The sequence below is a fragment of the Danio rerio genome, chromosome 21, assembly GCF_049306965.1.
Source record: "Danio rerio strain Tuebingen ecotype United States chromosome 21, GRCz12tu, whole genome shotgun sequence".
Classification (NCBI taxonomy): Eukaryota; Metazoa; Chordata; class Actinopteri; order Cypriniformes; family Danionidae; genus Danio; species Danio rerio.
Genome location: NC_133196.1, coordinates 32,610,946 through 32,626,763, shown reverse-complemented (window position 1 = coordinate 32,626,763; position 15,818 = coordinate 32,610,946). Strand labels below are relative to the sequence as shown.

The following is a 15,818-nucleotide window of genomic DNA, read 5'->3' as shown; positions in this document are numbered from 1 at the left end:
GCAGAGTTTAGCTCCAACCCTAATTAGACACACCTAAACCAGTTAATTAAGCTCTAACTATTCTAGAAACTTCCTGGCAGGTGTGTTGAAGCAAGTTGGAGCTAAACTCTGCAGAAAACCAACCCTCCAGGACCGAGTTTGGGCACCCCTGCCCTAGACATTATATGTTGCATTCAACACACTGCTGTTTTGTTTATTTCTACTGTTTGTTTTCCTTTTTATTAAGTCTTGAAGTGTCTTAAATGTGCTTTTATAGTGTTGTCACGATACTGGAATTCGGTACCAATCAATACTGAAGTTTTAAAAACAACCCAGGCTCATTCTGAAAGCGTAGTGCCATGGACGTTTCTGTACACTGCGAAATACGTCCCGGGAGGTACTTATTATTGCATTTTTTGTTTTCGCAAATCCACAAAAGGCCTCTGTGTACGCTTTTTATGATCTCAAATTTCTCGAGTAAGTTCTCCCTCTAGTGCCGTTTGCGCCCACTGTACACGCTTAAACCCACCGGAGGCCACTGTTGACCGACCCACCCTCCTTTTTCCCTAAACCCAACAAATTTTTTGATTAAACCGCCCACTTACTTACTTTCCTAAATCCAACCAATGATTTTCAAAAGCCGTCCAGAAAAAGAAAAGCCCTCGTCGGATTTTTACCATGTTTTTGGATTTTACCACATTCTTACCCTGTTATTCACTCATTTATTTTATTTTTTGGATTCTGTTTTTGTCTTACCTGATTTCTTGAACCGCTCCACCCTGGACTCGAATCCCGCCATCGTCGTCTGGCGTCTCAAGTCCGTTGACGTACATGACGAGCTAACTGGACAAACTAGTTGCGGTGGGAAAGCCTTCCACAGTTAGCGTTCGTTTAAAATAAATTTAATGCAGCCATACCATACGTACCTCCGGCTACATAATTCGCGGTCTCCAGAAACGTCCACGGGACTATGTTTTCAGAACGAGCCTGTGATTCTGTTTAAAAACGTCCATTTCACGCTAACATTTGAGCGCCATTGAGCGCTTTCTTAAACAGAGCTGATTTGCCATTGTGTTTACATGCTCAACAGAAATGACTGCAATTGGCCGTGAAGGTCATCAGTTTACCGAACTCACCGCTGTTTACTGAGTGTAACCACATATACTGGGACACTGTGTTTTAAAGTCACATCCATCAGCTGATTTGTCTATAAGCTGACATATGAGTGATCCGCTGATGAATCGCGGCTTTAAAATGCTCCAGTGTAACACAGATAACATATACAGTTATTTTAAACACTTTCTATGGTGCTTTATGAAAATTCAAAGGGTTTTCTTTAAAATGATACCAAATTTTTGCATTTACACCTCTGCGTGTGGATTTTGGAAGCTTTTAAATTTGGGTAGGCAAAATCCAGGTGGAAATCTCAAAATAGCATTGGGGTTTAAGAGGTTAAGGAAATCTTATTGCTAAGTGTGACCGATTAAATATTTAAAGGTGCAGTATGTAGTTTTTACCACTATTCACAACAAACAAAGGTGTAGTTTGATGACTGTGTGATGGGTGCTTTCACACCTAGACTTTTGTTTCGAAAAATGTCTCGTTTGCCCAGTTAGCACTGTTTGTTTCGCATATGTGAATACAGCAATCACGCTCATATCCGCCCCTAAACAATCGGTCTGAGATCGCCTGAATGAGGTGGTCTCGGCTTGATTTAAATGAACTCTGGAGCGGATCCATTGTAGTGAGAAAGCGATACGATTCGAGCCCGGCTATATCACAGTGTTTTATGGATATGTAATAGGCATATACACGGCTTTATAAAGACAGAATTATGAGTAGGGCGGGAAGTCTTTCCAGACATCCCAAGTCTCCCGGAAGTCACCCGCAAATGCACAGTGGACCCTCCCAGTCCACAAATACGTTGCGCCCTGTTTAATCCCTGTTAATCCCTGTTTTCGGAACAAATGAATCTGTTCACAGGTGTGAAAGCACCCTGAGTGTGGAATCATGGGAGTTGTGGTCTTCTTTATTCTACAGGACTTATGTTGATGAGTAAAGTTATTCAACACTATTAGTATTAACCATTCAGCACAGAAAAGCAGCAGAGCTTTTATTATGCCTTAGTCCTACGCTTCTGGTTCCTTATCTTGTAGTCACATGGAGAAGCAGCCCTTTTTTTATCAGACTAAATACATGTTAGGCTTCTGTTATAATGCTGCTATGTGCAGTTGAATAAAACACACAACATATTAAAGCCTCGCTGCTGTTTCCCTGTTTTCTAGAAAACCAAAGCAGAAATGTGTGTGATGACATTAGCATGAACACACAGCACACATTAAATCTATCTCAATGTCAATATTCTACAAAAAATTTGTGTGGATAATGTATGTACATAAGACAGCAAAATATATAACACTGTCCGAGTGGTTTTTGCATATTTTAATGAAAAATCATACATATTGTGTCTTTAAGTTCATACTAGCATTCCTTATCATATAAAAATGCAACTTTTCTTATGAAATGCTGTATATAATAGCAGTTTATGTGTGATTTTATCATGTACTGTAGATCATATGATAAATGTTGTTTCTCCAGAACTGTACTGAGTGAGAAAACAACCGTCCTCAAGCCAAAATCTCCAGAGAAGACCAAACCCGATGAAAAAGACCCTGAGAAATCTCCTGCCAAAAATCTTGAAGGTCATTAATATTACTTTTCTGATTTCTGATTTTATGTGGAAATTATAAACACAAACCTCATATATGCTCATCTAAATGTAAAAGATGTTAAAGGGACAGTTAAATACTGAAAATTCCTCATCCGCCACTTGTTTAAAACCTGTTTGAGTTTCTTTTTTCTGTTCAGTCAGAATTATTAGCCCCCCTGTCTATTCTTTCCCCAATTTCTGTTTAACAGAGAGCAGATTTCTTCAACACATTTCTAAACATAATAGTTTTAATAACTCATTTCTAGTAGCTGATCTATTTTATCTTTGCCATGATGACAGTAAATAATATGTGACTAGATATTTAACTAGGCAGGTTTGGGTAATTAGGCAAGTTATTGTATAACGATGGTTTGTTCTGTAGACTATCAAAAAATATATAGCTTAAAAGTGCTAATAATATTGACCTTAAAATGGTGTTTAGGAAAATTAAAAACTGATTTTCACCTGATCCTTTGATAGTCCTCTTTGGTGTATCTCTTGAACCAGATTTGACAGTGCGTGACAGCAAGGTTCTTGCCTTTACCACAATTCTAGCCAGACGTGCCATACTTTTAAAATGGAAACACACTTCTTCCCCTACACATGACAAGTGGATACAGGACATTTTTTACTGTATCAGACTTGGAATGCTGAGATGCTCATTGCTCACTCTCTGGCTCATTAGATTCCTTTTATAAGATTTGGGATTACTTTCTTGACTACATGAAAGGCCTGCCTATTACACCTGGTGCTGGCAACCTGTAACATTAACCATTTTATCAGAAAGTTTTAATTAATTTTATTATTATAATTTTTTGTATTTATTTAAATGAATTATTATTATTTTAATTATTATTATTTGTCCCATCTGTATCCAGCTACTCTGATGTCATGTTCTAATGTATTTAATTTTCTTTTTTTGGTATTTATGTATTTATTGTTTTGTTGAGTTAATGAACGAGAGGTTAGGGGGTGGGATTAATTATGGACAATACATTACTGTTTACCTCTCAATATTTAGTTTTTATTGTCATGCAAAAGACCAAAAAAAAAATAGAAATAACAAAAAAAAGCTTTTATTCTAGCCAAAATAAAACAAATACGACTTTCTCCAGAAGAACAAATATTATCAGACATACTGTGAAAATTTCCTTGCTCTGTTAAACATCATTTAGGAAATATTTAAAAAAGAAAACAATAAATAAAAGAGGGCTTATGATTCTGACTTCAACTGTATGTGTCCAATAAAAATTTTCAGGAAGTCTCTCAATATCTAAATATACACTCCACTGCAAAGGCTAATAAAAACGTAAATATGACTAAAAATTAGACATGATTGTTGTTACACATAACTGGGCACATAAAAACTGACATCTAAAGGTTGAACTGTGGTTTTGCAGGTGATTAAGTTTATTTCGAGCCTGAATTCATCAAATAATAATTAAATACATAATAAAAATTATTATGTATACATATGTAAATGTATTCAAGTTAATTATAATAATAATAATATAAATATAAATATATACACACACACACACACACACACACACATACATACATACATACAGTTGAAGACAGAATGATGAAGCCAATTATTAGCCCCCCTTTAATTTATTTATTTTTTTTAAGTATTTCCCAAACGATGTTTAACAGAGCAAGGACATTTTCACAATAGCCTGATAGTATTCTTTCTTCTGAAGAAAGTCTTATTTGTTTTATTTCAGCTAGAATAAAAACAGATTTTAAGTTTTTTTCAGGTCGAAATTATTAGCCCCTTTAAGCAATATTTTATTTGATAGTCTACAGAACAAACCATCGTTATACAATAACTTGCCTAATTACCCTAACCTGCCTAATTAACCTAGTTAAGCCTTTAAATGTCACTTTAGCTGTATAGAAGTGTCTTGATGAATATCTAGTCAAATATTATTTACTGTCATCATGGCAAAGAAAAAATAAATCAGTTATTAGAAATGAGTTATTAAATCTGCTATGATTAGAAATGTGTTGAAATAATTTTCTCTCCGTTAAACAGAAATTGGGGAAAAAAATAAACAGGGGGATTAATAATTCTGACATCAACTGTATACACATACATACATACATACATACATACATACATACATACATACATACATACATACATACATACATACATACATACTTTATTTCTAAGTATATACAGAAGATTAATAAGGGATATGGTGTGAGAGGTGAATTTTACACCCGTGAATATTATTATTTTATCAACTCTATTCAGTCAATTATAAATCACTCTTGCAGGTAGGTTTAGTTCTGTGACTGAATATCTTCAGATAAGAAACTGTTCCGCACTCAATCCTTCATTAAATAAACTGAAGCAGCTGAGGAGACAAAGGTTTCTGTTAAAAGCTTCTGTAAACCAACAGAAACTGGTTATTTTTCAATAGATGTATATGTTAAAACTTTAAAAATACCAACACACACACAGAGAAAGTCAATGTTTTCAGATTATTTTATTGGCTTGACAAATGTTCCATATGTATCTCCAAAGCATTTGTGATGTTTACATTAAATAGGACATATAAAAACAATTGACATAGTAGTGGTGGTTTTTCTAATAAATAATAATTAACAGCACATTAACAATCATCTGTAGGATAAAACAATAGTAATAAATAGTTTATCTAATAGTCAACAGATTAAGATTCATTTATAAACAATTTAGAATCCTGTTTGTGTGCGCACACACGCGCTCCCAGCTGATGGTTGCTTAGCAACGACAGTCATAGAATGTGTTCTAAAGTAGTTCTATGTTAAAACAGCTCATCTCAGTTTGCCAGCATTCAGGACGGTGACTTGGTAAATCACACAGTTACTGTACGAATAGACAAATCTGTGATTGTGAAGGACTCGTTCGCTATGGATTCTTACTATAATCAGTCTTCAGACAACCCTCATCACGAGTGGTCATCGGTTGTTCTGACTTTGGACCCAGATGTGGACGAACAAGAACTGATTGAGTCAATGAAACAGTTCAGCCAAATCCACTCTTTGGATTTTTCTTTTGATGAAGACACTAATTGCAGACACATTTATGTGACTTTTGAGCATTCAGGACGGGACCAGCAACCAGATCCTGTGGTCCCCACGAGCCGCTTTATTGAGCTGAAGACACTGCTCGTGAGCAATCTGCACCCAATGGTCACCGAACAACAGCTTATTGAAAAGTTTGGTGCATTGGGGTCCATCTCGACTGTGCAAGTGTGCAGAAACAACATCATCTCTCCTGCTTATGCTTTTGTGACTTTCCATCATCGACGTGATGCAGTGCGAGCACAAAAAGCTCTGAACTTCACTGATTTACTGAATAAACCTCTGATCATCATGTGGGGCCCAGACAAGACAATTGAGGTCCTCTCAGATAATGACAGCAGCTCTCCAAGACAAACAGAGGAGAGAGAGACAGCTGGAGAAACAGAGGAGAGAAAGACCAGTGGAGAAACAGAGAGAAAGGCCGCTGGAGACACAGAGGAGAGAAAGACCAGTGGAGAAACAGAGAGAGAGGCCGCTGGAGATACAGAGGAGAGAAAGACCAGTAAAGAAACAGAGAGAGAGGCCGCTGGAGACACAGAGGAGAGAGCGAACAGCGAGTCTTCATGGGGAAGAAGGATCTCCAACAATGTGAAAAGTGCTGTGAAAGCTGCGGTGAGCAGTCCAGCAGCCTGGGTCGGAGTCGGCATAGGTGTCTGTGCTGCTTATGCCTACTTCAGGAGCAGGAGCTAGTGTGGACACATTCTAAAAGGTAATTTCATCTCATTTAAGTGACATGACATCTGACTGAGCTTAGTAACACTTCTGGAACATGCTGTATGTCACACACACATATGTATATATAGAATTCTCTGTGGGTCAGAGGTCATGTTAATTCATACTCAAATTCAGCTTCATTTAGACATCGACACTGATTTTCTTGACTCTGTTCTCTTCCAGACGAGAAGGCCTGCCTCACGATCTCCACTCATCATCCCCAGAGTGACCAATCACTGCTCCAGAAAGACCTTGATTTCCCCAGCAGGCCAAACACTTGCAATAAATGTGAATTGAATAAACTGTCTTGTGTGTGTCTCATTCAGCAGTAAAGCTCAGCCTTGCAATTTATATCCATCCAAGAGAAGCATAATAGCACTTTGTTCCAGACACAGAAGTAAACGATAGGATTTTCTTCACATCTATTGATGTGTTAGACAATAACTTATAGAACGTTTGAGAAGAAGGACTGCATCAAAGAACAATCAAATGTAGAATTGCAAATCAGGATTTCAATTATAATGTACAGTGGGTTCTAATAATGTCTGTACAGGAAGATGTTCTAAAGAACGTCGGAAAAAAGCAGCTGTTGACTTCCATAGTATTTTTGGTTCCTACTATTGTGGGTTTTTTTCGGTACCACTTTATTTTGATGGTCCATTTGAGTATTAGTAGACTGTCTGCTTAATATCTGCTGATTCTGCTCCTTCAACAGACATTTAACTGACTGTAAGAAACTTTGCAAGTGCATGTCAACTTACCCTAACCCCAACCCAACAGTCTAATGAAAATTAGTTGGCATGTACTGTAGATACAATGTAACTTAAATTCAACAAACTGACCATCAAAATAAAGTTTGGCTGTTTTTCTTTTACAACATTTTTCAAAATATCTTCTTTTGTGTTCAACAGAAGAAAGAAATTCAAGGTTTGAGACCACTTGTGTGTGAGTGAATGATGAGTAAATGTTCATTTCTGTGTGAACTGTCCCTTAAACACTGGCTTAAAATATGTGATTTGTTTAAGAAATGTGGTTAAACATGCATGTTTCAGTGAAAATGATTTGAAGTATATTGTATGATGTAGATATTGACTTGTTGCCACCTATTGGCCTTAAGTGATGCAGTCTTAAAGGGGACCTATTATGCAAAATCACTTTTATAAGTGGTTTAAACAGTTGTGTGGCAGCAGTGTGTGAATAACCAATGTGCAAATTACAGGGGGTTTGGGGAGGGTTTGACCTCCCCCAATATTGCTTGATCCCCTCTGAAGGACTTTAAAACAAGATGTATGAGAGGTGGGTCAGCACGTTAATAGTATCGAGTCTATAAAACGTGTAACAACAAAGAGAAATAGTAAAGCGAGGAAATAGAGATTTCAGGTAAAAGAGTGACAAAACTTTCAGTTCCACACGCACCATTAAGGACCACCAAGGTTATAACAAACACGTTTTTGATAAAAGGGGCACAGCTTAATCGCATAACTAAAATGACCTGGACTTAATGTCTGGGTCTCTCTCTTTATGCTTCCGTCCTGATGAAACTCCTTTGATGTCCTTCTTGATGCGTTGAGTTTGTAATACAGTTCGGAGGAACGCGATCGCAAACTTTAAACTGAGTTTACATTGCCGGAAAATAAAGAAAAGCGTGGCAGGAAAAAGTCCATGCGGCTTAGAACCTTTTTGTGAGTTCTTTGTTCGGGGCTTTCTCTCCGGGATGTTTGGGGAGAAGTCTGGTTATACCTGCGGGTCACGTGACAACCCGTTCAGCATTCTGACCAATGATTTCAGGACAAAAGTTTGCGTGCGAACCTTCCTTTGTCTCGAGGCTGCTCGTATGCAAATTTGAGTGTCCGCCCAAAGCATGCGGACAGGCATTTAATACAGGGGATTAAAGAATAAAGCAATGCGAGTTATGGTCTTGCTCTATGCATCATGTGTTGTAAAATGTCAGCAGAAACCCATCGGTACCAAACATGGGGGGTTTAAAAGTACATCAACATGATTTTTCACATCCTCATATTATTTATGCTTTAAAAAGGCCTAAAAGGAACAGGCATACAGGTTATAAGAGAGGTTACACAGGTAAGAAAAGTCAGAAATGAGATACAAAGTTTACAAAACATAACACCTTAGTTTTGTGCTGGTTCAGGATTTGATGAGTTCATTTTCTTTCTGTCGGAACAGCCTCGTGGATGTGTGTGTGTGTGTGTGTATTTGGGCAGGAATGTCTTTGATGTGACAGACCTATCTCTCCAGTCTCCCTAGATTACTTAAGCTGTCGCGAAAATCCAGACTTCTTGGAGCCAGGAGTCGTAAAACCCTCCTGTCGACTAAAGCCAGACCGTGATAAAAATCAATAAGTAGTTTATCTGTGGACTGTACGCTACAGAAGACAATATGTTTGTGTGATTAATTGCAAAACAAAAAGTGTGATTAATTAGTTTTTTTTTTTTATCGATTGACAGCACTAATGTTTTTTAAAACTGAGAATGGTACGTACAATGTTTAATAATGTGGTTCCTAGTTATTTGGTAAACTGTTTTCAAATGGTGAGGCAACAGCATTCATACAGTACTAGGGGTTTAGATTTTAATATTTGTTTATTTAAATTAAGAAGTGTAGTGGGAAAAAATACGTTTTTATATACAAGTGCAAACATGTGGATTACCAAAATCGGTCAAGGAAATAAAAGACTTAAGGAGGTTCAGAAAAGATATGAAAAGATGATTGTTTGATGAGAATAATTAGTTTGCATAGTGGACGAGGATGTTTTATTTGATATGTTACTTGATTGTGAATAGGGTTGCAGCTGGAAGGCCATCCACGGCATAAAACATGCTGGATTAGTTGACGGTTCATTCCACTGTGGTGACCTCTGATTAATAGAGGGACTAACCCGAAAAGAATAATGAATGAATGAAGGAATAATTGTATTTGTGAATTATTTTGTTCCTGTTAAAAAAGGTGGAGGTCCTGTTTGTTTTATTCATCATCTTTATTTTGAAGCCATACTTTGTTTTATTTAACTGTGAGGAATGCAATGGAAACAAGTCCAGGGCTTTATTGGGTTTTTATCCTCGACAGTTTTTATTTCAAAATATATGGGATTCTTGTACTTTTGTACAGCTTGTCTAAAATCTGTCAAATAAAATCAAATTCAATTCAATTTAATTCTAATAATGAATAAAAATAACTAATTATATAACTTAAATAACTAAAAAAAAAGTATCATCTGGTCTTAATGTATTTCCTGGTCCTGAGAATGTTGATACCAATTATGCCATAATCAGCTTCTTTTTTTTTTTCTTTTTTTTAATATATATGGATATGGTGCATTTTCTATTTACATGCCGGACTTTGTTAGTGTAAAAACTGAACGCTTCACTAGTAAAAACAGTTAAACAGAGCATCTGCAGCGCGTCTGCATGCCCAAAAAGCCAGCAGAAAATGGAGCTTTGAGATGGACTTTGCATTGGTGCAGTTTGTGAACCATCTCAGCCGTCACCTGGCCATCACTCCTGCCCGTCTGCATCCACATGAGGTTTACCTGGTCGCCAGCAAAAATGGCGCCGATCCTGAGGTTGCGTGTCGGTTAAGCAAGTCCATCTCTGTGTTATCTTGTTCACAGATGAAGAGTTCAGATGCAAAAGCCTCTCATGGGCTGTCTATTATTATTATTATTATTATTTTATACAGCTGAAGTCAGAGTTATTAAACCCCCTGTATATTTTTCCTGCAATTTCTGTTTAACAGAGAGAAGATTATTCCAACACATTTCTAATCATAATAGTTTTAATAACTCATTTTTAATAACATATTTCTTTTCTCTTTGCCATGATGACAGCACATAAGATTAGACTAGATATTCAAGACTCTAGTAATCAGCTTAAAGTGACGTTCAAAGGCTTAACTAGGGTAATTAGGTTTAAGTTATAATTTTGCAACTCATTGTATAACAGTGGTCTGTTCACAATCCAAGCCAAATATAGCTTAAGGGGGCTAATAATATTGTCCTTAAAATGCTTTTATTCTAGCCAAAACAAAACAAATCAGACTTTCTCCAGAAGAAAAAATATTATTGAAAAAAATATATAAAAAAATTAAAAATTCCTGAATCTGTTAAACATAATTAGGGAAACATTTAAAAAAGAAAAAAAGGGATGGATGTGCAGTGAATGTGATCGTGTCCCCACAGGTGTCCCAGTGGAGAGTTTGCGTCTGCGCTTTGCTCTGCTACAGTCTCTAAACAGCAAACTTGAGAACTTCTTTCTGCCTTTAGTGGAGCTGAGACTCACACAGACCTACCAGAACAGCATCGCCACGCTTCTGTGCGAGGCCAAAGGTCAGTATTCAAATAACAGGCGTTCAAATATAATCTTAATTATTGTTAATCCGGTAACACTTTAGAATAATGGTCCACTTTTTAATGTATTTAGTAATGTCGACCAAGGATGAATAGTCTTGTAAAGTATTTATTAATCATTGTTCATCATTTACTATTGCATTATTTATTTATTCATTTTCCTTCGGCTTAGTTATGGAGTTAGATTTGTTTCTTTTTTTAGTTCAATCAAAAATATTTAGTTTTAAAGAAAAATTTCTTACGTAGTAATTAACAAATAAAAGATTTCCAGTAAAAAACACCTTTAATTAAAAAACTTATGTCAATGATAATAAAATATTTTGGTGACAAAGTCGCTAAGTTGGCAACACTGCTGGTGACTCCGGTCAAATCGCGAGAAAACGTAATGGCCAACCTGTGCATCCCGCCCACTGAGCTGCAGTTTTCAACTCGTAAAACTTTTCAACTCGCAAGCAAAGATTTTAGCAAAAGCAGAACTAATGAGCACACAATGAATTAATCTTGTGGTAACTGCATAAAATGGCAATAGTTAATTTTTTGCAGTGTGAATTTTTTATTTTAATATTTTTTTATTATTTAAAATCTTTTATTTTTTAATTGCATTGTACCTAATTATGGTCAAAAACTTCATGTTTGTTTGAATAATAAAGACACAAAATTTACCTCAGTGTACATGGGTTCAAAACTTTCAAACTCACAAGCAAAACATTTCAACCCCCAAAGCAAAGATTCTAGATGTGCAATAAATGACGGCAGAACAGAGAGCAAAATCAATGAGTGTGCAATGAAAATTGTGGAAACTGCATAATAGGACAAGTGTATTTAGTATTTAAAGTGAGTTCGGAATAATCTGATTGGCTTACCAATGATTACAGAGAGACCAGCCGCGATCAATCATATCACATGCTCCTCTCGAAATTAGTTTATGCAACTTCACTTAGTGTGTGTGTGTGTGTGTGTGTGTGTATGTTTCAGGGAGCTGCTGCGCTGTGAAAGTGCTCTGGCGCGTCTGTACTGCCACATGGCCCTCCTCAACATCTTTGCCCCCAAGAGTCCTCACACATTCACACACCTCTTCCACATCCCTGCAGTGCGTGACATCACACTTGAATATCTGCAGCTCCTGTCCAATCAGCTGCTGACTCCGCCTCTGCCAGGTGATGTCATACCAATATGTTGAAGAGCACTATTTTACATGCATAACAGCAATGTTAGAAGATTTATAAGAATAAAGTGACAAGATTTTAAAATATTTTTTGAGAATTTATTAATATTTACTAATGAGCAAAAATGATGTAAATACACATATTTGGAAATTAAGCTTTTTTAAAAGTGTTTAAGCATATTTTAGCTCTTCACTATAAGGTCCCATTAGTTAATGCATTAACTATCATTAAATAACAAAGAACAATTCTTTTGTTTTACACTATATATTATTGTTTATTAAGATGCTAAATGTCATGTTTGAGGGAAAAAGTTTTCTTTTATTTGAAATTGAAGAATTATTTAAATATTTGTCGTTAGTTTCCTTGAATACAACAAGTTGTTGAAGCATTTGTGTTTTTAAGCACTCTACAATAAGCTCCCATTAGTTCACATTAGTTTGTTCACTTGACATGGATTAGAATGTTTTTGAGGTTACTTTTAATGTACAATGTATAATTCTAATGCATAATTCTAATTTGTTAAATCCTATTTCTTAACATTACTCACAGTTAAAGTCAGAAAATATTTTTTAAATATTTCACAAATGATGTTGAACAGAGCAAGGAAATTTTCAAAGTATGTCTGATAATATATTTTATTCTGGAGAAAGTCTTATTTGTTTTATTTAGGCTAGAATAAAAGCAGTTTTTAATTTTCTTAAACCCATTTTAAGGTCAATATTATTATCCCCTTTAAGCTATTTTTTGATAGTCTACAGAACAAATCATTGTAATACAATAACTTGACTATTTACCCTAAGCTGCCTAGTTAACCTAGTTAACCTAGTTAAGCCTTTAACTATGTCACTTTAAGCTGAATACTAGTGTCTTGATAAATAGCTATTCAAGTATTATTTACTGTCATCACAGCAAAGATAAAATAAATCAGTTATTCGAAATTATTTATTGAAACTAGTATGTTCATAAATGTGTTGAGATATTTTTCTCCGTTAAACAGAAATTAGGGGAAAAATAAACAGGGAGGCTAATAATTCAGGGGGGTAATAATTCTGACTTCAACTGTATGCAGCATTAACAGTAAGGACTTTTTGTACTGTATTTATATATTCAGTTGGCGTGTCTGTGTGGAGTTTGCTTGTTCTCCTTGCGTTCGCATGGGTTTCCTCCAGGTGCTCCGGTTTCCCCTACAGTCCAAAGACATGCGGTACAGGTGAATTGGGTTGGCTAAATTGTCCATAGTGTATAAGTGTGTGTGAATGAGTGTTTGTGGATTTTTCCCAGAGATGGGTTGTGGCTGGAAGGGCATTCGCTGTGTAAAAACGTGCTGGATAAGTTGGCGGTTCATTCCGCTGTGGCTACCCCAGATTAATAAAGGGACTAAGCTGACAAGAAAATGAATGAATAAAATAAAATTATTATATAAATTTATTATAATAGTTGCATTGCATGTTCTCCCCGTGTTGGTGTGGGTTTCCTCTGTGTGCTCCGGTTTCCCTCACAGTCCAAACTCATGCGCTATAGGGGAATCGATTAACTAAATTGGCTGTAGTGTATGAGTGTGCATGTGATGGGTGCTTCACAGTACTGGGTTGTGGCTAGAAGGGCATCCACTGCGTAAAACATATGCTGGAATAGTTGCTGGTTCATTCTGCTGTGGTGACCCCTGATGAATAAAGAGACTAAGGCCCCGTTTACACTAATGCGTTTTAGTTTGAAAACGCATAAGTTTTGCTACGGTTATGCCATCCGTCCACACGATGCCAGAGCTTTCGAGTGCCGAAAACGGAGCAGAGAGTGCGCGAATGGTCACGTGATATACGTTTTTGGTGGCATAGTGTGGACGGAGATATGTTCAGAAATGCTAGGTGAAACGCTAGTGTGGACACATTGTATTTGATCTAAAACACCGTTTTTAAACTAAACGCATTAGTGTAAATGGGGCCTAAGCCGAATGAAAAATGAGTGAATGAATGAAAGATGAAGTCATTTCTCATAATCTGTCTGCTGACTCTCCTGTGTGTGTGTATAGATGGCCGGATCAGCTGTAACTCTGTGCGGTTGGAAATCAGGGAAACGCTCAGAGTGTCCGCGAGTGGCTGAGCGTGGCCATCAGCAGAGCTCTGCATCAGGGAGAGGACAGTCAGCTGGAGCTCACCAAACAGATCTGCTGCTTCCTGCAGGTACCACACACACACACACACACACACACACACACACACACACATATACACATCATCATCATCTTAAATCAGATTTTCGGGAATTCGGAAGACTGCAAAAACAAAACACGTCACATGACCTTCACATTTGAAGTTTATAACACTCCATAAACATCAAACATGTTTTTTTCATTATACACTCACCGGCCACTTTATTAGGTACACCTGTCCAGCTGATTGTTAGGGTAAATTTATAATCACATGGCAGCAACTCAATGCATTTAGGCATGTAGACATGGTCAAGACGATCTGCTGCAGTTCAAAGCGAGCATCAGAGTGGAGAAGAAAGGGGATTTAAATGGCTTTGAACGTGGCATGGTTGGTGGTGCCAGACGGGCTGCTCTGAGTATTTCAGAAACTGCTGATCTACTGGGATTTTCACGCACAAACATCTCTGGGGTTTACAGAGAATGGTCCGAACAAGAGGAAATATCCAGCGAGCGGCAGTTCTGTGGGCGCAAATGCCTTGTTGATGCCAGAGGTCAGAGGAGAATGGCCAGACTGGTTCCAGCTGATAGAAAGGCAACAGTAACTCAAATAAGCACTTGTTAAACCGAGGTCTGCAGAAGAGCAATTCTGAATGCACAACACGTCCAACCTTGAGGCGGATGTTCTACAGCAGCAGAAGACCACACCGGGTGCCACTCCTGTCAGCTAAGAACAGGAAACTGAGGCTACAATTCACACAGGATCACCAAAACTGGACAATAGAAGATTAGAGAAACGTTGCCTGGTCTGATGAGTCTCCATTTCTGCTGCCACATTCGGATGGTCGGGTCATACCTGTCAACATTGGGCTCTAAAAATAAGGGATATGCCCACCACAATAAGGGACACCCCCTCCTCCTGCCCCCCTTATAAAAATCCACAAATTGCTAAATATGTTCATTTGGAGCTGTTTCATTGTAAATAAACAGTTAAATGGTCAGTAATATGTTTTAAATTTATTTTTAACAAAATAAAAATAAAAATATACATTAGCATCAAATACATTAGCAAACAGTTCAGCTTATTAAAATTAATAGCTATTATAATGAAATAGAATCAAGCTATCAATCAATCTCATTAGTCGTTTCTCCACTGTATGACTTACACATTCTGATTAAAGAGCAACGAATGAACCTCTCACTTATTAAGATTTTTTCATTACATTAAATAAGAGGTGTCACTTCAAAAATGCACACATCTAACAATATAATGAAAACATTGACTGCTTTCCTAACTGTTTATGCTCATTTAAGACAAAACTAGTTGTGTTTGGGGGAAAAAAAACACCAAGATCGACATCTTTATATGTTATTATTATTAATTATGTGTGTATGTCTGTTTAAACACGCACCCAAAAGCAAAACTTTCTCTCCGATTCAAATCGCGTGTACAGAATCCGTTTGGGAAACAGCATCTGTTTATCATTATGGAGCACGTGAGCTGACATCACGGCACCTGTAATCAAAAGGAAATGGAATCGCGCCATTTTTAATATTTATCGAAAGCACAGAAGACACACGTTTTAGAGCAAGGGGCGACCCCTGGTGGTTCAGCTGTATGGGTTGCGTACAGGGAGGCTCGCTGTTCAGAGAAAGACTGAA

The 15,818-nt window shown here is 37.0% G+C and overlaps 1 protein-coding gene across 18 annotated transcripts in view; it reads left to right on the top strand.

Annotated features, from left to right (window-relative positions):
- The window catches only part of LOC110437833 (probable E3 ubiquitin-protein ligase HECTD4), a 37,016-nt gene extending 30,233 nt beyond the window's left edge, over nt 1-6,783 (top strand). For 12 of the 18 annotated variants that reach the window (XM_073936003.1, XM_073935996.1, XM_073935995.1 and 9 more), the window contains 2 exons: nt 5,790-6,476; nt 6,665-6,783. In XM_073936003.1, the coding sequence (XP_073792104.1) occupies nt 5,790-6,457 (668 nt within the window). In that variant the 3' untranslated portion in view covers nt 6,458-6,476; nt 6,665-6,783. Of the gene's footprint in view, nt 1-2,577; nt 2,682-5,496; nt 6,477-6,664 lie in introns of those variants that run through there. The other 6 variants (XM_073936006.1, XM_073936008.1, XM_073936007.1 and 3 more) reach the window with 3 other exon arrangements.
- The last annotated feature ends 9,035 nt before the right edge of the window (nt 6,784-15,818 follow it).